Source organism: Theobroma cacao, chromosome 10, assembly GCF_000208745.1.
Source record: "Theobroma cacao cultivar B97-61/B2 chromosome 10, Criollo_cocoa_genome_V2, whole genome shotgun sequence".
In the NCBI taxonomy this organism is placed as follows: Eukaryota; Viridiplantae; Streptophyta; class Magnoliopsida; order Malvales; family Malvaceae; genus Theobroma; species Theobroma cacao.
The window spans coordinates 5,585,232-5,608,933 of record NC_030859.1 but is presented as its reverse complement, the minus strand read 5'-3'; the positions used below and the strand labels follow the sequence as shown (position 1 = coordinate 5,608,933).

Genomic DNA, 23,702 nt, shown 5'->3' with positions numbered 1-23,702 from the left:
AAAAGATAAAGGGCATTTATCGAAATTGTAAAAGTTAAAGGGATGAAGTCATGAATAAAGCATAGAATAAGGTTAGCATTGAAAAGACAAAGAAAAATTTAAAATAAATAAATGAAGCTCCAAAGAACATTCAACAAACTTCAAAACAAAATAACAGCTAACGCGCTCTGTCCTTCTGTTTCTCTCTCTCTCTCTCTATGCCTCTTCCCTTTCTTATGAATTTCTCTTTTAAGTACACACTCTTTCTTCTTTGAGAGACCATGTGAATACTGAAACTGTTTTTATTTTTGGCTAAAGTTTTTTCAACGCCAAAAAATTTTTTTTTTCCATTAATAACTGAAACAGAAAAAGAAAATCTGAGCAAAGAAAAAGATAAATGTTCAGATTACATAAGCAAAAGTCTGATAAATCTGGAGAGAGATTCGATTTCAAGTTCTCCAGCTTCCAAGCTCTTCAGGTCTCTCTTTCTCTCTGTTTTTTGTCTAATGTTTTCGTATTTTCAGTTTTCTAAATTATTTCTTCATTGTAATGTTGAAATTGAATCCGCTGTTACATTGCCAAACTTCAACCTCTTCTTTTTCTATTTCATTTTCCGTTGATTTTTCCTTTAATTTCCATTTTTAATCATATTTTCACCGTCAATTCGCAGCAAATTTATTTATTTTATCATGGCTGAAATGGCGCGGTTGGCCGGTGCTTTTTTATTTTTATATTTTTTTGAGTTTGTGGAAAGTTTTTGTTTTTTTCTGATTGATAGCTGGTATTTGTTAAATAATTTAATTTTACTTTCCATATATGAAGATCTTTGATTGGCATTTTGGCAAGAACGGGTAAACTTTTAACTTAGATTTTCTTTCTAGTCAGATCAGTTGACGTTTCAGTTTCGATTTATGTAGTCTTTTCATTTTTTGCACTAATTTTTTTTCCGCGATGGACTGGAAAGTTGAGCTAGTCAAATGCTACGTAATGATGAACCAGAAGACATTGAGTTGAAATAATCACAGAATTTGTTGCGTAATTTTTGGAAATATTCTACAACTTTGTACGAAAGAAATGGTGATTTAATGTGGATGGTTCCTATAAAAAGATAAAATGTGAGAAAAATTTTCAATTTATTAGTAAAAGTTTCAACTTATGGATTTATCTATGTAAGCAAAAAAGTAATAATGCCTTTTGATACAAAAACAAGTAGTTGTTTTAAATAATTAAAATAATAAAAATTTAATTTTTTGAATATCTAAATACATGATTATAGTTTTATATGAAATAGTTAGGTTTAAATTTGTTTTAGATTTTAGTTACATGCTTAGTTTTAGTAAAAATAGATTTATATTTCCTTTTTCTACTTAGGTTTTAAAATTTTTTGAGGAATTAAGCCAAAAGCGTAAAGCATGTAGCAAATGTAACTATTTAGTGGATTTTTTTTATATAAACAGTATTAGATATTAGTTTTATGTTATGTTTTCTTTTAAAATTTTTAATAGTTTAGGGCTTGTCTTGTCTGGTTATGTTGTTGGTTTTGCTTAGGTGATTCTTGATACAGTTTTGGATAATTGAATTCTTGAAGGTTCCAAAAGGATGGGACAAGCTTTTTGTGTCAATCATTTCTGTGGATACTGGCAAAACCATAACCAAGTCAAGCAAAGCGTCAGTCCGGAATGGAAATTGTCGATGGGCAGAGGCCTTTTCGGAGTCTATTTGGATTGTACGGGGTGATAGTTCAGAAGTGATAGATGAATGCTTATTTAAGCTTGTTGTTGCCATGGTATGAGCTTTACCTTTATCTTGTGTGAGGCTTTATCTATTTTTGTGGACTTGGTTTATGCCCGGGTTAAAAATAATCAATTTAAACTGATATTATTGTAGGGATCATCTAGGTCCGGCTTCCTTGGAGAGGCAACAATTAACCTTGCAAGCTACATAAGTTCAAAAAGTACTATTCCTCTTTCATTGCCATTGAAGAAATGTAACCACGGGACAGTATTACAGGTGAGATCTAAAGATGATTCCTGTTTTACGTGCCTAATAGTTATACTTTTTTTTGCTGATACATAAGAGTTTTGAAAACATATTTTCCTAATTTTAAAAATATGTTTTTTCTTTTAAATAGATGGAACAAGATAAACTAGTTTATTCTTTGGAATTGCTTTCTGCCATTGTATGTTGCTTTCATTGCCAAATTGAACTTTTATAACCTAAATGTTAGATGCCTTACCACTCCATACTAACATCTAATGAAAGAGTTGTGAAAAATACACATCATCAGTGCTTCTTAAAGTGAAATTTATCCATGGAGAGAAAATTAGTTATAGCTTAAAATTGAGTTACTTTTATGGCGGTATTAATACATAGAAATTGATCCAATCTTCCCTTAAGCTTATTCGAATAATTTTTTTTGACGGTGCATTAGCCTTTGAAATTTTTATACCTGAGACATGGTTGCCAGTCAATGCACTCCTTTTTGCGAGACAATTTATTGATTTATTTTCTCTCTAAATCACATGTTTTTGATTTGGACTAGAAACTCAAATTTTCACTTTTCTTTGATGTCGTTGTTAACATCTGCTTCCACATGGTTGTCTGCAGGTTAAAATTCAGTGCTTGACACCAAGAGAAAAACTCAGGTTGGCCATCATGCGTGAAACCTTAAATTGTTTGACATTCAGTTTTTATATGATTGTGAAAAAAGTTACTGCATCTTTGAAAGGGATGAGGAATGGAATCATACAGATTCGTATATGGAGGATGGGAGTCTGGAGTATGATGAATTGGAAAACAAATCAGATGTTTCTGATAGTACATTTACCAGGAGTGTTGGATCTTCATCTAGTAACCATTTAGAGGGTACCATTCATCCTGGAGAAATTTCTAGTAGGGTATGTTCCCTTGATCTCAAACGTAGTTGTTTTGGAAATATGTTAAGACTTTTTTTGATCAACTTTCCTTTCTGCAGTTGTGTTTCGTCTTTTAACGCTGCTAATATTATGTAATATGAACAACATGCATTACTGTTAATATAAATCCTGTATATTGTGTTATGATGACTTATAGATAATTCCAGATAATATGACACTTGGTTCATTTAACTCTAAGGACCAGGCTTCTTTTCTTGTTGATGTCTTTACACGGACAGCATGTTTGTTGTTTAAGAACTTTATGAACACTTGATGTGCATGGCACCGAAGTCTCACGTCTTTCTACACATTTATCTAGATTGCATGGTAAAACATAGTATTAAAGTTAGTCTTAACATTGCATATCCAGTGCTTCTATGGTGTCAACCCAAACTTATAAAAATGAAGTTAATATACCTGAAACTAGACAAGAAATAGAAACACAACAGTAGCCATGTAGTGCACAAAGAGTTGCATAAGGACCTTTGTCTCTTGTAGACTTTCAAGGAAACTGAAGCATTTTCAGTTAACTGCCTGCGCACTGTTTTGTCATGGGGCTGATGAAACCTCCTCATGTTTGTGCAGGAACCAAGTTTTTCAGCATCAGACTCCCGCAATAGCTTTGACTCCTTGGATGGTTCCTTTAACAGGGAAAATTACTCCCCTCAAAATGGGATTATGAACAGTCTAATTGGAAGACAAGATTCAACAGGTTCTCAAACCAGTTTTCCTCGAGGATCTTATTCTTTGAATGATTCTTCCAGGTCAAACCACTCATCCTATACTCCAAAGGTCTCCACTTCTGGAAGCCATCCTCATAATCACAGAGAAGACTTGAATCGGGTTTCACGCCTTGTTCCCTCTTCTCCACTACGTAATGCTGGTTCATCTAAAGACCTCTTGGAAGCTGCAGAAATTACAATTGGGGAGCTTCGGGCAGAAGCTAGGATGTGGGAGCAAAATGCTCGAAAATTAATGACTGATCTGGAAAATTTGAGGAAGGAATTATCTGACCAGTCAAAACACCAAAAACGTCTTGAGGTGGCACTTTCAACATCACAGGCAGAATGTGATAGCTTGAAGCAGGAGGTCGAACAAGTAAAGATCTTGTTGGAGGAGTCACAGATGAAACAGGGCGCTGCTGATAATTTGAAGTTTCAGAGCAAAACTACTGAAAATGTTCAAAAGGAGTTGGAAGATGAGATAAAGTTTCAGAGCGAGGAGAATGCTAATTTAGCTTTACAGTTGAAAAAAACTCAAGAATCAAATATTGAGCTTGTTTCCATTCTTCAGGAGCTGGAAGAAACCATAGAAAAACAGAAAGTAGAGATTAATAACCTTTCCAGAACAAAATCTGAATTTGAAGAATTAGGAAAGGATGACTTTGGATTTGAAGAAAGTAGTCAAATAAATGCCGCCAAGCAAGTTTTAACAAACCAGACCAGAAAATCTTCTGATTCTGATAGGGAAAGTGGTATTGTTGAACACCAAAGACGAGATTTGCATGCAGAGAACAGGAATCTTGAGCTCCAGTTTCAGCAGCTGCAGGAATCACATAAAAACTTGGAAAGCACTATTCTGTTTCTGAAGAAAAGTCTGGAAGAAAAGAACCATGAAATGGAGATTGAACAAGGTCTAAGGAGTCAATCTCTTATGGATTGTGAGGCTGAATGGAGGGGCAAATTAGCTGAAAAAGAGGAAAAAATCACTAATTTGGAAGTGAAATTGTCTGAAGCTCTTGATGGTCAAGGTTTAAAGGAAATGGGTTCTGGAAATGAAGGTAATACTAATCTAATCAGAGAAATTGAAGCTCTAAGACTGAAGGTGCAGGAACTTGAGAGAGATTGCAATGAGCTTACTGATGAAAATCTGGAACTTCTTTTCAAGCTTAAAGAATCTAGCAAAGATCATAGTGCCACCTCTAATTCTCTTTTACCTGATCATCCAGGAAAGAACTCTCCTTCTAGACATAAATTAGAAGTAACCTCTTGCAACTATGAAGATGAGCTTAATAAAAAAAATCCTACTGAAGTACATTCTGCTGATCACTTGCATTTTCAATCTGTAGTTCTTGGAAATAGATGTGCTGACCTTGAGCCCCAGTTGGAAGCTTTCAAGGACAAAGCTTCTTATCTTGATGGTGAACTTTCAGAATGTCATGCCAGAGCAGAAGAACAGGAGATTGAAATTGTGGCACTGCAACAACAATTAAAGCATTACCAGCAGGTAGAAATTGAGAGTAAGGACCAACCTGCTCATGCCTTTACAGAATCCCGAATTTCTGAATCAACTGCTGCTGTTGAAATGTCAAAATTGCTTGCTGAGTTAGATGAACAGATTCAACTTTCTTTAGGTGACATAAAGCGACTGTACACTCTCAAGTCACATGCAAATCCTCATGGAATTTGTGGTTCCAATGACTCAGAGATTTTGAAAAGTACAGATTTGGTTAGTCAAAAACAGCAAGTTGAGATTATCTTGAACAATTTTGCCCAGCTAAAACAATTCTTCAGAGAGAAAATTGCTGTCAGTGATGACGAATATTATAAAGAGGCCAAAGACTCAGCAGTAAGTACTGATGACATCCTGGATAAATTGGAGGGTTTTAAATTAAGGGAATTAAATTCTCCATGCAAAGAAGATAGTGATCTAGGGAAGGAATTGTCAGCAAAAATATCTGAGATAGAGAAGCTTAAATCTGAGAATTTGCTGAAGGAAGATGAGCTAGAGGCTTTAAGGCATCAGCAAAAAGAGTTAGAAGCTCAGGTTTCTTCTGTTCAGAATGAGAAAAGCCAGTTGGAGGAAAATATAGAAATCATGCTCAGAGAAGGTGCTGTTACTGCTAAATGCTTGGATGATTTACGAACTGAAATGGTGTTACTTAATAGCAATATGGATTCCCAGATTTCAGCCAACAAGATTCTTGTAAAGAAATCTTCGGAGCTTGAAAGTGGTAAGCAGGAACTAGAAGTTCATTTGTCTGAATTAGAAGAAGAAAATGTACAGTTATCAGAACGGATATGTGGTTTGGAAGCACAATTAAGGTATCTGACTGATGAGAGAGAGTCTCATCGTCTGGAACTACAAAATTCAGAATCTCAAGCAATGAATTTCAAAGAAGAGATTAAAAGACTGGAAAATGAAATGGAGGCACAAAAGGTTGATATGAGACAGAAGATGGAAGAGATGCAAAAGCGGTGGTTAGAAGTACAAGAAGAGTGTAAGTATCTAAAAATTGCGAATCCCAAACTACAAGCTACTACTGAAAATCTTATTGAAGAATGTAGCATGCTTCAGAAAGCAAATGGAGAATTACGGAAGCAAAAGATGGAGTTACATGAGCATTGTGCAGTCTTGGAAGCAGAACTGAAGGAATCTGAAAAAGTTTTTTCTAATATGGTTAATGAAGTTGAAGCTCTTGAAGAAAAGTATTCCATGATGCTTGAAGAAATAGCCTCGAAAGAGAAAGCCCTTAATTTGGAACTAGAAGTACTTCTTCAAGAGAACAAGAAACAGAAAGAGAAACTTGTTCTTGAAGAGAGCCTGTTAAATCAGAGATACTTGGAGAAGACAGTTGAAGTTGATAACCTCCAAAGAGAGGTTGCACACCTCACTGAACAGATATCTGCAACCCAAGATGTAAAGGAGAAAACAGCGTCAGAAGCTGTGCTTGAAGTTTCTCATTTACGTGCAGATAAAGCAATGCTTGAAGCTGCTTTACAAGATGCCCAAGGAAAACTTAAATTATCTGAGAGCAAGCTCAATGCCATGCAGGTGGAATGTGAAACTGAGTTACAAGGGCTTAAGGAAGAACTAGCTGCTGCAAAGCAAAAAAAAGAAATATTGATGGCAGACCATGAAAAGCTATTAGATTTGTTGGAAGATGTCAAATCCAATGAAGACAAACTGAAAGGCACCGTTAGAGGGCTTGAACTAAAACTCAAAGCTTCTGAGTACCAGAATCAACAGTTAGTAGAAGAAATCTCCAGCCTTAAGGTCCAATTGCAGAAAACAGCACTCCTTCAGGATGAAATTTTAGCTCTTAAGAAAACAATCAGTGAAACAAAGTTTGAAAATGAAAGGCTGGAAGCTTCTTTCCAAATGCTGTCCAGAGACTATGAAGAACTTAAGGTTGAAAGAACCCTTTTTGTTCAGAAAATCTCTAATAGTCAGGAAGCTGTTTCTGACTTAGAGGATTGCAGACGTAGGAAAGTTGCCCTTGAAGAAAAGGTCTTACGGCTACAGGGTGATTTAACTGCAAAAGAAGCCATGGGAACTCAAGAAGCTGCACTGAAAAACGAGCTAGCCCAAATTAGAAGAGAAAACAGCCAATTCCAGAGGAAGATAAAGTACCTTGAGGAGGAGAAAGAAGAGTGCCTGAAGAAAACTCAAGCTCTTGAAGATGAACTGAAACAGATTAAACAGGATCAATGCGAGTCCAAGAATGTGAGTCTCTTTTTTACCCTAATTCCAAGTATACAAGTACATCTATCAATAATAATTTGAATCTCTCAGACAGTTAGAGTTAATACTTCTATCAATAATAATTTGAATCTCTCAGATAGTTAGAGTTAAGAATTTTCCTTTCTCATTATGTACTTGACTTCATTAAAGATTTTTTAAGGATTTGTAATTTTTGCTTCTGAAACGGCAGAGCATAGAAGAGAACAATAACCTGCTATCAAGTGAGAAGCTGTTCACTGGAATCAACCAAGTACAACATCATTTAGAGGAAAATCATACACAGGTTAATGTATACGTTTTTTTTTTTTATTTTTTTAAAAATCCATGCTAGGTGATCTTAATCTTTTAGATTGGGCCATCAGTTTGTAGAGGTTATGTCTGACTGGGAAGAAACAAACTGCTCAAGCACCTTATATTATTACTCTTTTTTGTTTCAGATTGATAAGAGTCAAAACTGCAATAATGAAACTTCTCAAGATAAAGGAGTGGATCATTTGTCAAAGATTCAGAATCTTGAGAATGAACTTGCCGAAGCTTTAGAGGCAAATGACATGTATAAGAACCAGCTTAAGAGGTGGGTAGATGTGGTAGATTTCCTAATTGACAATGTTGAATTATTTGTCTTCTTGAATCTAACATCTGAAATAGGATATATAATTTTTACGATTTAACAAGGAATTACCAATTACAAATTTTCCATGTTCCATTTCTTAGATTTTTTTAATGGTTTGCGTCATGCTACCATAATTGTGTCCTGACAACCATGTGCTGTCAAAGTAAAGGTATATATGCTCAGTGAATAGTTTTATACATGATTTTGTCCTTCACTCATTCTTACAGAAATTGCATCACCGATCTGAATATTTAGAATAAATATAAGACAATCTGATTCTTACCCTCTGTACGAATGCTAACAATCTTTGTATTTTTTGTTCGTGTTCAGTTTGTTGTCAAAGGAAGTAAGTTACCGTTCAGCTGGTCCTGAGAAGTCAACAGGTGAAGGGGCTGCAAGAAAGGATGGGTGCGAGTGCAAGGCCTCCTCAGCGCTTGAGACGGAGTTGAAAGAATTACGTGAACGGTATTTCCAAATGAGCCTCAAATATGCGGAGGTAGAAGACCAGCGGGAGCAACTCGTAATGCAGCTTAAAGCCGCTAGTGGTCGAAAGAGGTGGTTTTCATGAATCATGGATATAACTTTTCGGTCGTATTCTTTCTCTGGCGCTGGCCTCAACGCTGACCAATTCTCTTCCACCGTTGTGTTTTTCTATATGGTGTTATAGAATTTTTACTAAGAAAATTAGTAGTAACATAAACATTGTTCCTACATGGGCTGAGAATAGGGGATTTTTGGGGTTCAGAAAAGGCTAATTGTAATATAAGATATAAAAATGTTATCCTAATAATATTTGTCGTAGGTATACTAGAAAATGAAAAGTATTAAGGCCTACAAGCCTTGATGGTACAGATTCAGCAACCACTTCATAACCTTTGCAATTGATTCTTTTCTTCTCCTTGTGTTTTTTACATGAATTTTTATTTTCTTTAAAGATTGAGCAGGGAATTGTTTTCAGGTTTTCTATTCTAGCGTGTTTGATGCAGGCTGAACATCGATTTGAGTAGGATTTGAGTATTTGGTTCAATTAGGTTTTGCTACGAGTGCTCGCACCTGAATGGTGTAATGTGTAAATATCGTAATTTAAAAATTAAATCTCTTTTAATAATGAAAATATTAGGGTTTAAATTGGTAATATAGTTAACAAATTTAAACAAAAATACTGTGTAGATAATTAGTATATGACGTAATTAAATTATATTTTGTGTTTTTTTAGTTTTATTAGGATCCGTTTGGTAATTAGAAAATAATTTGATGAGGAAAAAAAATTTTATATAAAATATTTTACAAGAAAATTTAATGTTTTTTATGATTTGAATAAATTGTCAAAAATATTTTTTATTATTTGGATCATTTTGTGGAAAATATTTTTCACTATCACCAGTGGAGTTATTGGAGTGTTAAAATGATTAATAGGAGTTGATTACAAAACAATGGTAGCATTTAGTTTTCACACTAGAATGGAAATGAAAATGAGAAAATCAATATATCCGAAAGCATTTAACCACATATTGTAACGAAAGTAAGCTCTAATTTTTTTAAAAAATTTTCATCTCTCATTTATTTAACATAACACTATAAAAATATCAAATATTCATTAATTATGTAAAACATCCAAAACCTATATTTATAAATGTGTATTCAGGAAATGATAATCATTGAAATAACTTTTATTATAATTATTAGTAAGATTTATTTAATTTATAAATAAAAATATTACTTGCATTGAATGATTTCACTAAAAAATATTTTTTAAAATTTAATAATATTGAATAATTTAAATATTGATATTTTAAGTTAATTTTTTTCAAATAAATATTAATATTTTTAAATTTTTTTAATGTTTTGAGTTAAATATTAATAAGAGCGGTTTCTTTATTTTGAAAAATGTCTTACGCCTTTTAAGGACGTAAGACACTTCACATGATCAATGGGTATTTTTTTTTATTGACTCATAAAATGTTTTACATCTAAAATAAAATTTTTTTCCAAACAAATATAAGTCTTGAAATTTTTTTCCGAAGAATATTTTTCGTCAAAACAAATGGATGAATTTTTTATTTTGTCATGAATGTTTAGATAATTTTATTTTCTTGCGAGAGGGAGCAGGGAGTATGCAATCTAACTTTGAAAATTATGTATATTTTTCTTTAGCATCAAACTTATTGATATACCAATAACTTGGTATTATTATTTATCAAAAAAAATATAGTTAAACTAATAATATGCCTAAGTCATTAATATATAAGTATCGTGATGATCAAGTTTGTGGATTATTATTTTCAATCCCCAATTTAGTCAACATTTAAAGTATAAGGACATGAAAGATAGTCCAGGTTAAGAAATTAATTTATAAAAAACACTAAAACTAAATGAATTCTATGCCTAACTAGAGTAAATCTTACATATAAAAACCGATATAATGCCAATTAAAATTTAGTAAATAGCATGAGATTCATGAAAATTTTTAAATTTCGGATTCAAGTCTCGTCATGTTTGATGAGTTTGATTCACTTTTACTTTAGATTTTGTTCTATTATATGCTATTTTTTGACTTATTTAATTTATTTAATTGTAGCAATTATTTGGTTGTAATTGTATTATCTACTTGTGTGTGCAACTTTATTGAAACATGTCAATAATTACTCAATTCGTTGAATAATTGGAAAATTGTATAAATAAAAACTTAATCTTCGATTAGGGCACATCGTCAATTAATTATGCAAATATTATATTGTTTGGCTCCTAATTTTCTAGCCACTAATTATGCAAAATTAATTTTTAAACAGATCCTCAAAAAGATGTGGAGCAATTAAAAAAATATAAATAAAATTCATTTGAACTTAATATCTTTTTTTTTTGAAAGAAAAATTGTATTAAATATTCAATCATAATTAATTGTAAAGGTACATAAGATATTATTTTACTTGTCATAACCAATAAAAAAAGAGTTATGAGTGAGATTTATATCTTTTTATCCTTTCTCTTTTAATCGGAGATTTAGAAGTATGTACACTCCTGCGTAAAAAATAATAGATTAGTAAACATTTAATTGGTATTTGACTAATAAAAAATCGATAAACAATAGTCACTATTTCACTTTAATAATAAATTATGAATTAAAAACAAAATAGAAATTGATCATCGTACCAATGTATTGATGCTCTGTTTTTTATTTGCAGTCCAAATATTTAATATCAAGTTGATTTGTTTTTTAGGTGGTGCTGATACTCAAAAGCATATAACCTTTGGACCATCCCTTGGAGGACCAAAAAAGAAAAAAAACTTAAAAACTATGACTTAAGTTATAAATATAATTAAAAAATTAAATTCATAATTTAAGTGATCATGTCATATGTGCATGCATATAAGTACACACAAATACAAAAATTTCTCCGAGTTCTTTTCCTCTTATTTCTATAGATTTTTTATTCAAGTTAATTCACTAAGTTATTTAGACCTTGTTCTTTTGATTATAAAATATTGATAATCCTTTGTTTTAACCAATAACACATTCTTGTCATCTAAGTTTTCGTGGGGGTGTCTGATATAAAATAAAGATGTTTATATTTTTTTATGATTTTTAAAAAGGTCACTTTTCCTTTAATATAAAGCTTTTTTTTTACGCTGAAAATTCTCGTAAGGCTCAACTATCCTGTTATAAATTTGTTAATAGATAAAATAATGTACATAAGAGAGAGGGACATAAACCGTACCTCTAAAATTTCATGGGATAATGAGGAAAGAATACTTAATAAGGATATTAATTTCTTTGCATATTTTTTATGAATTCCTGATTCTAAGAAAAATAAACTTAAACAATAAATAAAGAGTACTACTCGTTTACATTTATTTAAATATGATATAAGGTAAATTAAGTTTATCCAATCGTAAGATTCCACGTAACTCACCTTGAGCCTGAACAAAAACTTATAGATTTTGATGTGACTAACCATGGTTAGATAAGTTATTTGCGACCTGGTTACCTTCTCAATGAATATGTGAAATTCGATAAGAAAAATGTTGCAAACATTTTCTTATGAAAGCCTCCTTAATCATATGTATCGCAACCATAACATCCATCTCAATCCAAATTTCAGATATATTATATTGTTGGCATAAAAAAAGACCTCTATGTAAGGCTAAAAGCTCCGCTTTTATAGAGTTTTTCAGGCTAAGATTTTTAGAGAATCTAAAGATCAACATACCTGTATGATCCCTCAGAATCCTTCCCTTTGCAGCATTATGAAAATTATTTTTGGAGATACCATCAACATTTAACTTATACTCTCCTATCAATGGTTTAAGCCAAGCAATTATTCTGGGTGGCAAGGACTTTGCTTTTTATAAATCTAAGCCCCATAAGTGAGCTATTTGAAGATCACCTTTCCACTTGCCTTTTTTCCAATAGCTTATGGCAACCCATCCATGGAGGGGGGTGGCGGTCCCTTTGATATAAACTTGCTACCATAAATTTTTTCCCTCATATGTCATTTATGATTAATTTTTAAGTGATGGCGTGCGACTCTTTTCCCTTTCTATAGAATTTTGATTTTTTTTATAAAAACTTCTATTAAAATTAAATAATTATTGTACATTGGAAAATTTTTTCTTTTTCATAAAAAATTAACAAAGTCTCACCATCTAATTTTTATTAAAATCATATGATAAAAATAAGTCTTAAAATTGTTGATGCAAATGGGGTTTAGATGGAATTTAAAAATTACGAAAATTGACTTCAAGGCGAGCCTTTGAATAGACGCTATCTTTTAGACTTATTTCGCCTCCTCCACTCGGTATGCAAAGGGGAATAATGGGAATAGTCTTAGGGATACAATGAAGCCAACGTCTAACTTTGTCTTCCACTTTACGAAAATAGACCTTTAGATACACCCGAGGGTTTGTAAAGTTGTTCAGTCTTAGAGTCTACTTTCTGCAGCAAGTAGATTATAAGAAATTTGGACGCTTTTGTAGTTGATGGGAACTTAAGTGTTTACGTTAATAGAACACAACACTTTTCTTGCTCTTGATTTTTCTGCTCTTATTTTGTTTTTTATTTGATGTGTCAAAATGGTTGGCAACAAGCCCTTTATAGAGGCTTGCAAGTGTCTCTTCTTCAAGGACACAACCCTTTCATTAAGACACCATTTTGTCTAAAAGACATCTTTACATTTTGCTAGACATAGCTTTGGATAAAGATATTGTTTCAATAATCATCTTATGAAAGGACAACTATTCATTCCATAAAACATAATCTTTGAGTTATAATTTGAAACAATAACTTTTCATGTTTAAACGTTGAGCTATGGTGTTTTTTTCAATTTGTCTCATAACCTTTGGATGTCATTTTACTAGGAGACATAACCATTCACATGAAAACCTGCCTCCAATCCAATACCTCACACTATGTCACTTTATGTGACATAACCTTTGAGCTAAGATAGCTTTTCATTATGTTATATAACCTTTGATTTTGAACATACACCAACAATATCGATACCTCATGCTTGGTAAGCAACAAGTATCGTTACCGATGAATGAAGTATCGATACCTTGTTAGTATTAAACAAAAATTTTAAGCATTGAGGGAAAAGTATAGATACATGTCAATCCGAGAACAAAAAATCCAAAGTAGGGGTAAACATGGGCTAAAAGTATTGATACCTTCAAGACAAAAAGCTTCTGTCTTGAATATATTGATACTTTTAATGGAAGTGTCGATACTTTTGTATGGTTTTTGAAAAACTCGTCACAAAAGTATTGATAACTTAGCAAAAGTATTAATACCTAGTGACCTTTGGGCATAATTCTGATGCAGCAAACAACTATATTTTGCATTAAATTCACTCCAACAACTCTAAAAGGTTCACCCACTATAAATAGAAGCTTCCCACCACTTTTAAGATGTAAGAAACTTTAAAAAACAAAAGATCAAGAAAAGAACAAAGCTTCAAACATTAAATACATCTTTATTCTCTCTCTAGCTTTTATAGTCTTCAAAGCCTTGTATTTATTGAGCTAAAACTTAGTTATTCCTCATCATTTTCTTCTCAAATCTTCTGTATTAATTGAGCTTACTAGCCTTAGAGAGGCATCTTAGCTTGTACATCATTTTTTGTTACATTTTAAAAGAGGTTATACCTTAACCATTAAAAGGTAGATTTTTGGTTATATCTTTACCATTGAAAAGGTAGAGAGGTTAAACCTTAGCCTTAAAAAGGTTTTATAAATGTTTTGCTTGAATCTTAAAAAGACATTTTTCATAGTAGATTTGAAACTCCTTAGCTTGCTAAAGGAGAAGATGTAGGCAAAGAGGCTGAACCTTTATAAAATATTTTGTATCATTTTCTCTTTTACATTTCAACTTTAGATTGCTAAAAAATATTTGTTGATAAGGTTTGATGGTGCATAAAGTGTTTTGAAAAGAGTTTTAGAAACTCACATTCACTTGAAAGTGATAAAGTTCTCAAATGTGCAGCTTTCAACCCCTCTTTTACCCTCTCCCTTTTTGAAGACATCATTTATGAAGATTGGAGCTCGGTTTCGATTTTTAGAAAATACAAGAGTAAGGTTTTCAACTTATAAACACTTTAAGCTTGGTTTCAAACCTTTGATTTATACATTTCTAGACTATTCACATTTCTCTCTCCAAGGGTTTTGTACCCAACTTGATTTTCTCACTCTACAAGTTCAACTAAGGTAAGGAAATGGTAGCTTTAAGCCTACATATCGTAAGTTTATATTTGAATAGTAGATTAACTAGTCAAAAACCTAGATTTGACTAGATTTGGTTAGGGTTAATGGTAGCCTAGCCTTAAAATCCTAGATTCATAGTTAAAGTTTTGTTTACGATTGTATGGTTGTTATTATAGGATCAATTGAAGCTTTAAGGATTTAGTTGGAGCAACTGTTCGATGTTTCAATCGTGTGCCAAGTCAACAACTAGATCGAGGTGGGTAGACGCAATGTTTTAAATTATTTTGCTGCATATAAAACTAAGAATGATTATTGAGTTCACTATTTTATACGAATTCAAATGTTATATTTGTGAATACAAATGATTTGGCTACAAGTTGAATGATTTCAAATATGGTTTTTAAAAGCATTTATGTTATGTACATATAAATATTATTTAGTAGTTTTGAACAATGTCACATCCCATTTTTTAGGGATATGACTGGTGCAAGGACCTGTGTGGGTATGGCCTACTAAGGCCAAGCAAGCCACTTACTTTCATACATAAACTGGCCGTTCATACATACATACATATAATTATTCAACATAATAAACATGCTTTCTTGTGCACCATCACAACGTGGTGGAATTTTACATCATGATGTGTAGAAATGCTATGAAACATTAAAATCAAATTTTTTTTAATGACTCATGCAAGTATCTCATCATAAACATGCAAATGCACCCTAGGTGCTTAACTAGGCTCGTAAGCCAACATAAACATTAATCTGTTAAAACATGTAAGACGTAGTGCCACTCTTGGCTACATTGTCATAAAAGAAACATCCATAAGCATTTAACATAAAATAAGACCGACTTGTTAGTAGAACATGACTCGACCCTTTAGGCTTTAAGTGCTATAAAACCTAGCAAAAGAAGACCAAAAGCTCGTCTTCGTGATAACAGTGGTAAACCGATCACTGATCTACAAAAACATGAGAAACTAACGTGTGAGTGACAAAGACTCCGTAAGTAAATATGGAATGGAGACAAGCCAAAGAGAAGAGGTTTTGCATAAATCATAAGTTGCATAATCATGACATTTATAAATCTTATAAGTTTCCTTCAAATTCTTGTAAAAAATGTTGTTGAAATCCATTTCATGAAGTTTTAACTAAAGCTAAACTTGCATAAACATTTAGAATGAAATGAGAATTGAAAACAATTGGAAACCTTATGAAAAAGAAATGAATATACTGTTCAATACTTGAAGTATCGATACTTCTGAGGTATCGATACATTTACTACAAATTGCTTTTTAAACTCTAGGTATCGATACTTTCTACACATGAATTCTTCTTAGAGCATTTTGTCTCTTAAGTATTGATACTTGATCTTTGAGTATCAATACTTCATTCATAAAACTAAAAAATATGGGCATTTTTCTACACCTTTTAGCTCTAATATTCCTTTTACACTAAGGGACAATTATGTAGCCTAAGGTTCATTTGGATTAAACCCTATTCCATCAATTTCTCAACTACGTCATATCACTTTCTCATTCTTAACTTATACATAATCTTCCTAAAATCTAACCTTTATACTCTTTCTAAGAATCAACTAGAACTTCGATAACTGTGAGTGGTAGTCCCTTTCAACTTAAAGTAGATAGGGTACGATCCCTTTATATTGGATTTCTGTGAGTGGTAGTCCATCCCAACTCATAGCAAATAGGGTACAATCCCCCTATCTTGGATTTCTAACTGGTAGTCTACCTCGACTCATAGTGGATAGGGTACAAATCTCCACTATCTTGGATTGCTATGAGTGGGATTCCACCCCAACTCATGGCTATGTATAACTATGTGTGGTACGATGCCTCACATACTAATATGGTCCTCCTAATCATGCATGATTTCACATACTCATATATGGTAACACCAATATATCATAAACATATGGTCTCTATTGCTCATACACATATCAAACTCATACAAAACATGTGGTACTACATAATATACCAGTCTCAAAATTCATATATTTAAAGCTCATGTACAATATCAGATATTCATATCATAGGCTTATGGGTGGAAATCTCTACATCCATCTACTTCTCATCTAGCATACATGCACTTTATAACCATCATACTATCTTGAATACATTTTGAAGAAAAAGATTTAGAAAGGACTTGTTCCCCTTTGTTAAAACTAATCCATAATAGGATATTTACATAAGTAGTAGATTCAAAAACTTCCTTGAAAATATTTGGATTTAAACCTTCGAAATTATTGTTATACAAATGATATTTAAGTCATGCAAGATAAACACCTCAGTAAATCATGCTTAACTTTATATAGTAAAATACTTGAAAAGGCGTATCCACTAACCTTTGAAGACTTGATCTCCACCAATATGCAAGACTTCACTTTAGCAATATCCTTGGAGTTTTGACAGTACCTAAAGTGTTCAACAATCACTGCAAACATTACTTAGGCTATAAATCACATATCACTTAGCCTATGCTGATTCAAAACTATATGAGTTCATCTAAAACTAATTTTCAAGCTTAAATCCATTGTTCTTTAACTAACTAGTGTTATAAACATTTACATCTTAATTTATTCCTTACTTGGGTGAGCTACTAGAGAGAGAAACCTTTGGAAATCTTTACCTTTCTTGAGAGAATACAAAATTTTTTAAGAAAGCTAAAATCAGAGCTAGAAAACGGAGGTTGAATACTTAAAGTTTGAAAACATGTCCTTTGATAGTTAGAAAACCCAAAACCAAGCTTCCAATCTTAAAAAATGGTGATTTTAAGAGTAAATGAGTTTAAGAGTTATTATGGGTTGAGAGAAGATAGTGGAGAGGCAACCAAAGTTGTATAGTGATGAAAAATATGCCTTTTAAGGTAATATTTGAGTGAGAAAATACAGCTTTACTCTTTTTTTTTGGCAAATGGCAACAAGTATTGATACTTGGGTTTTTGGGTTTTAAGTATCGGTACTTGTTCATCAAAATCATTTTACAAAGCCTTATGGGTAGGAAGTATCGATACTTGTTCATCAGGTATCAATACATCTGTTCCAAAATGTAAATTTTCACTTTGGAAAAGCATCCTTTTGGCATATATCCTTTTCCTATGAGCATGTACACTTATAATCTTGAAATCTGAGTTGTTCTAAGGAGAATTTTCAATATCTTTTAATCAATTAACTCGTTTTAGACTTGCTCACCAAGTAGGATTATTTTTCTACCCTCTACTTAAGGTATGGGGTTTCATAGAAGTCTATCTACTTTGTCTAGAGCTTTTGGTAAAGTATATAATGGAATATCTAGACATACAAGTTGAGGCATGAATATATCAAAAATTAATTATTAATAGAGTAATGACAATTATATATGTGAAAACATATATATAATAATTTGACAGATCCCTTGACTAAATGACTTACTAAAGGCATTGTAAGAAAAACATTGTTACTGATGGGCCTAAGATCTTTTGCCTAGAGTCACCCATATCAGATTCCAAACCTTTCCTTGAGAATTACCATCGGTTAAAAGGCTCAATTGGTAAAAACAAGTTATTGATAAGTGATAGTGGAAGAAGCATCAAGATTTCAATTTTATCATTAAGTGCTAAAAAAGTACATATGATGGATGAAGAGTGTCATACTCTTAATAAGGTTCAATTATAAGGCGTGTCTAAAATTAATAAAAGTTTAAAAAAGGAACCTTACCTATATGAACGTGGGAGTGGTAATTTCAATTTTACTAATAAGAGTAACGATTTTAATCGATTAAGATACTATTTATTTTGTCAAAACTTTAAATTACTTACACTACAAGAAAATTCAAGTCGAAAGGCATCTTTCTTCTAAGCATTATATTATAAATGTTTGATTTTCTTTAAAGTTACAATCTAAGTGGTGAATTGTTGAAGAAATTAATTAATCCTATTGAATTGTAAGTTGAAAGGTGAGAGGATACTTATCTATGTAATACTAAACAAATTACTTTTGGAAACTATTTGGAAAGAGACTATGTCACAGCCCAATTTTCGGGCCGTGACCGGCGCAAGGGCCCAATGGGCATAGCCCACTAAGCCTAAGCAAGCCTCTTTATGTAGTCCTATCCATTATTTCATCCATCAACCCTAAAGTTATATTTCGTAATGCTCAACTATAATTACTTTAATAGTGTGTTATGACAATCATATGCTTGCATTTAAATTAACCTAAAATAATGTCACCCATTGCCAACTCATAGTGGCAATCATTAATTAAAACATACATGTATTGTTCATAACATGAACCTTAGTGATTTACAACACATATGCGTATACACAAACAAAAAGACTTTTGACTTCTAGCGGAGTGACTTTGGGTGAAGGTACAGCTACTAAATGCCATGGTACCTACCAAAAAGACGGATATATGTGGACACCTCAACCTAGGTCCCAACTGCCTCTGAATCTGAAAACATGAAGTTGAAAAGAGTGAGTATAAACCCAGTAAGTGAACATAAGAAGGGAACAAGCACCAATACGAAAAGTTTTAGAAAACATGATGCACTTATGTTGAAAACAATGCAATTTAGCTTAATTTCTTATGAAAAACCCCTTAATTCAACCTTTGATTATTTAGTGCCTTAGTATTTAAAGATTCATGATCAACAATGAAGTTAAAAAGTGAAAACTATGGTAGAGTCCAAGCAAGGCAAGCATGGTAGAGTGAATCTTGCTATAGTGAAAAGGCATTCTTACTGCAGCGAATTTCAGGAAAAATTTTGAACCAACCACCCGAGAGTTTCTCGCTGCAGCGAGAATGAATTTTGCAACAGCGAAAACTCGAGCAAGCATTTTACTCAACACCCGACAGTTTCTCATTGCAACGAGAATGCATTTTCGCTGCAGTGAAAATCTAGGCTAGTCAAGCCCTTAGCACCCGAGAGTTTCTCGTTGCAACGAGAATGAATTTCGCTGTAGCGAGAAATAGGGCAATGAAATTAAAAGAATTCTTGTCACAACGAAAATCCATTTTTGCTGCAGTGAAAATCAATTGGAAAGCATTTGTTAAATTTTAACATTCAATATTCAATGCAATCATAATATATTTTCCATATCCTCTTTATATATAACATATATAAACATATAAACAACTACCAGCATCATCCCAACTGTCCCCCAACTCATGTGCACTCCCACACCGCATATACCTAGGTCATCATGTGCACTCCCACACCGCACATTTCAATATCATCATCAGCATCATGTGCTCTCCCACACCGCACATTACAATATCATCATCAACATCATGTGCTCTCCCACACCGCACATGGCATAAACCATCGGCATGCGCACTCCCACATCGCACACTACTGGCACCGTCATGTGCACTCTCACATCGCACACGCACGGTTATAATTATCACACAATAATACCATTTAATACATAACATACACATTAACATAATGTAGGAACACATGAACTAATCACATTGCACATTTCACAATATAAGAACATTTCATCAAGGGCTTGTTCCCCATGTATATTTTAAAGCAAAAACAGATAAAATTTTCAAATAATTCATTCAAACACATATACATTTCCCAAAACAATTTAGATGCAAGTTCACTCACTTGTCTTTGTTGATTCTTTAATCAACTCAAACTTCCACTAATGCTCCAAGTGGAGATGTGGGGTCTCGTTGGAACCTATCACACATAATAGCATCACAATAACTCAATTTACATGAATATTATTCCAAAAGCTATTTTCTAAATCAAACTTTACTAGTTATTCCTCACTAGTTTCCAATTACCATTTGACTAGTCATTAGTTTACATTACTCTAGTCATACTAAGGATAAATAAACAACCCTCAACAATAAAACAACCCATAACTCTAATTACTGGCCATCATCAACAACTTAAAAATCAACCCTAATTTATTACTCACCTTGGTGATTTTGTAGTTGAATTCCTTTTCAAGAGTTTGTCAAGCTATTATGGAAAGTCTCTCTCTCTCTCTCTAAAATGTCCAACTAGTGAGAGAAAGTATTGAGGAAAGACTTTTGAGGGTTCTTGAGGTGTCAAAGTGAAAGAGCATGAAAAATCCTATGACAAGGCATATAAAAACATAAAATTTGGGGTTACCATGAGAAAATCATAGAGGTTTCAAAGGAGGCTTCCATGGAAGATGGAAAACGTGAAATGGAGAAGAGAAATGGGAAAAAGAAGAAGAAGCTGCTGAAAGTGAGGAGAAAGTGCTGGAAAAATGAGATATTTATCCTATAGTTGACTAAAGTTCCACTTATTTACAAAAATGCCATTACATATGTCACAGCCCAAATTCCAAGCTATGACCGACACATGAGCCCAATGGGCATAGCCCACTAAGCCCAAACAAGCCTATTTATGCAATCCCGATCATCATTCCAAACCATCCTTTCTCAAACCCATATTGTAATTCTCAACTAAAAATATTTCAATAACATTTTATAGTAACCCAATATCACAATTGTATTAAGCTAACAAAGTATCACTTATTTGACACTTCATAGTGGCTTTAGTAATCAAATATACATATTTGATTTTTAAAATGAATTTTAGTGGTCTTCATTACTTATACATGTACACAAGCATAAGACTCTTGACTGTCAGTGGAGTGACCGTGGGTGAAGGTATAGCTATTGAGATGCTATAGTACCTACCAAGAAGGCAAGCATATGTGTGCGACTCAATCTAGGTCCCAATTGCCTCCAAATATGAAAACATGAATTTTAAAAACATGAGTATAAAACTCAGTGAGTGAACATAACAAGGGAATAAGCAATCAATAGGAATAATTTGGAAATCATGATGCACTTGTTTCAAAAACAATGCAATTGATTTAGTTTCTTACTAAAAACCCTCATTTCAAACTTTGATTAATAACCTCATAGTGTTGCAAAAACCCAAGATCAACCCATGAAGTTAAATGGGTGAAAAATATGTCAAAATCAAGCAAGGTAGCAAGCATGGCAGCAAGTTTCTCGCTGCAGTGAAATTCATTCTAGCTACTGCGAGATTCAGGCGACTAAAATAGAAAGTTTCTCGCTGCAGCGAGAAATAGTGTCAGTTTGCATGTGTTTCAGTTTTTCTAGCATATCTCTCGCTACAGAAGTCCAATTGACCTGATTTTTGGACCATTAGAAAGCTACGAGACAGGGCTAACACTTTAATGTTTACTACTTTTCCACAGTTTGGACGGGAACGTGGTCAAAATCTTCACCGAAGTGAAAGCACTACATTAGAGCCTGAGAGTTTCTCGCTGCAGCAAGATTTATTTTCGTTGTAGCGAGATTCAATCTCGCTGCAGCGAGAAACAGGGTTGGTTTATTCCCCCACCACCTGAGAGTTTCTCGCTACAGCGAGATTCAAGGTAAATGACAAATAAGGGGTTTTCACATGCCACAAATCCATCCCTTCCATATTGCACATCAAAGTGAACACATTGACAATAATCAAGTTATCAACATTCAAAACAATCACATATTATAATCATAAACTTGCTATCACATATACATATATAAACATATATCAACAAGTACACCACCCCACTTCATTCATCGTCATAGCCGGGTCATCATCATCATCGGCTTATGTGCACTCCCTACTCGCACATAGCCGGGTCATCATCATCATCGGCTTATGCGCACTCCGTACTCGCACATAGCCGGGTCAATATTATCACACAACATTATTCATCAATGCACAACATATATTCATATATATATATACATACCAATATAATATAGGAGCACATGGATTCATCCTTTTGCACTTTTCATATTTTAGCAACATCAAAACATTTATCAAGGGCTTGTTCCCAAGCACCCATTTTTAATGAAAAGTTGGATAAAATCATGCAAATAATTTATCTCAACACAATTCTATTTTCCAACAGAAATTTGAAATGCAAGTTCACTCACCTGTCTTGTTGATTCTTTTGCTTGACTCTAACCTCAACTAATGCTTCAAATGGACATGTGAGGCCTTGTTGGAACCTATACACACACAACATCACAACCAACCCAAATTGGCATTAATACACTCTCAAAAGCTATTTCCTAATTCAAGTTCAGCTAATTATTCCTAACTAGCTCCCAATTACCATTAAGTGGCTATTTGTTTACTTTACTCAGTCATTCTAAAAATGATTAACAATCTCAACAATAGATTAACTCACCACTCTAATCATCAACCATTATCAACAACTTGAAAATTTAACCTAATTCATTACTCACCTTGGTGGTTTTTTGTAGTTGAATTCCTTTTCAAAAGCTTCCAAGCTACTATGGCAAGTCTCTCTTTCTCTCTCTAAAACTTTCAACTAGTGAGAGAAAGTGCTGAACAAAGACTTTTAAGGGTTTGAAGGTGGGAGAGTGAAAGAGCACAAAGGTTCCATGAAGAAGTGCTCAAAAGCATGAAAATTAAAGCTAGAGAGAGAAAGTTATGGAAGTTGCAAAGCAAGCTTCCATGGAGGATAAAAAAAACATGAAAAGGGAGGAAGAAGAAGAAGGAGAAGCTGCTGGAGCCCAGATATTCATGCTTCAAGTTAATCCAAAATTTCACCGAAATTACCAAAATGCCCTTAACATGGTGGTTTTGTTTTCCTCCCATCCTTTGTGCAACCCTTTTCCTCTTTTGACACCGAAACAAAGTCCATAATAGTCTAAAGGTACTTAGGTTCACGAAACTTAAAAATTTAGATCCGAGATGCAAAATGACCATTTTGCCCCTACCGTGGAAACTATCATTATTTTTATCTTCTTCATTTATATACCATCATAAACATCACTTATTCATTCCTTAGGCCTATTTAGATCTTAATAGCAAAAAAAAACCCACTCGTAGGAGCTTACCCAAAAAAATTACGAAATTACCCCTAGTTCGCATTATCACAAATACTTTTAGTTATGTGTCTATGAAGATCGAGATTTCACAGGTTCACTTCTGAATTACCCTTTTAATGCAGTAATCAACTTCAATTGATATCCGTAAACTTTATTAGCCA

At 33.1% G+C, this 23,702-nt stretch overlaps 1 protein-coding gene across 1 annotated transcript; it reads left to right on the top strand.

The window, feature by feature from the left end:
* LOC18586551 (sporulation-specific protein 15) lies at nucleotides 324-8,865 on the top strand. Its single transcript, XM_007010016.2, has 9 exons — nucleotides 324-457; nucleotides 1,568-1,765; nucleotides 1,867-1,989; nucleotides 2,587-2,624; nucleotides 2,708-2,876; nucleotides 3,480-7,340; nucleotides 7,549-7,641; nucleotides 7,796-7,932; nucleotides 8,302-8,865. Exons 1-9 carry the CDS (start codon nucleotides 377-379, stop codon nucleotides 8,537-8,539), a joined length of 4,938 nt encoding a protein of 1,645 aa, XP_007010078.2. The 5' UTR covers nucleotides 324-376; the 3' UTR covers nucleotides 8,540-8,865.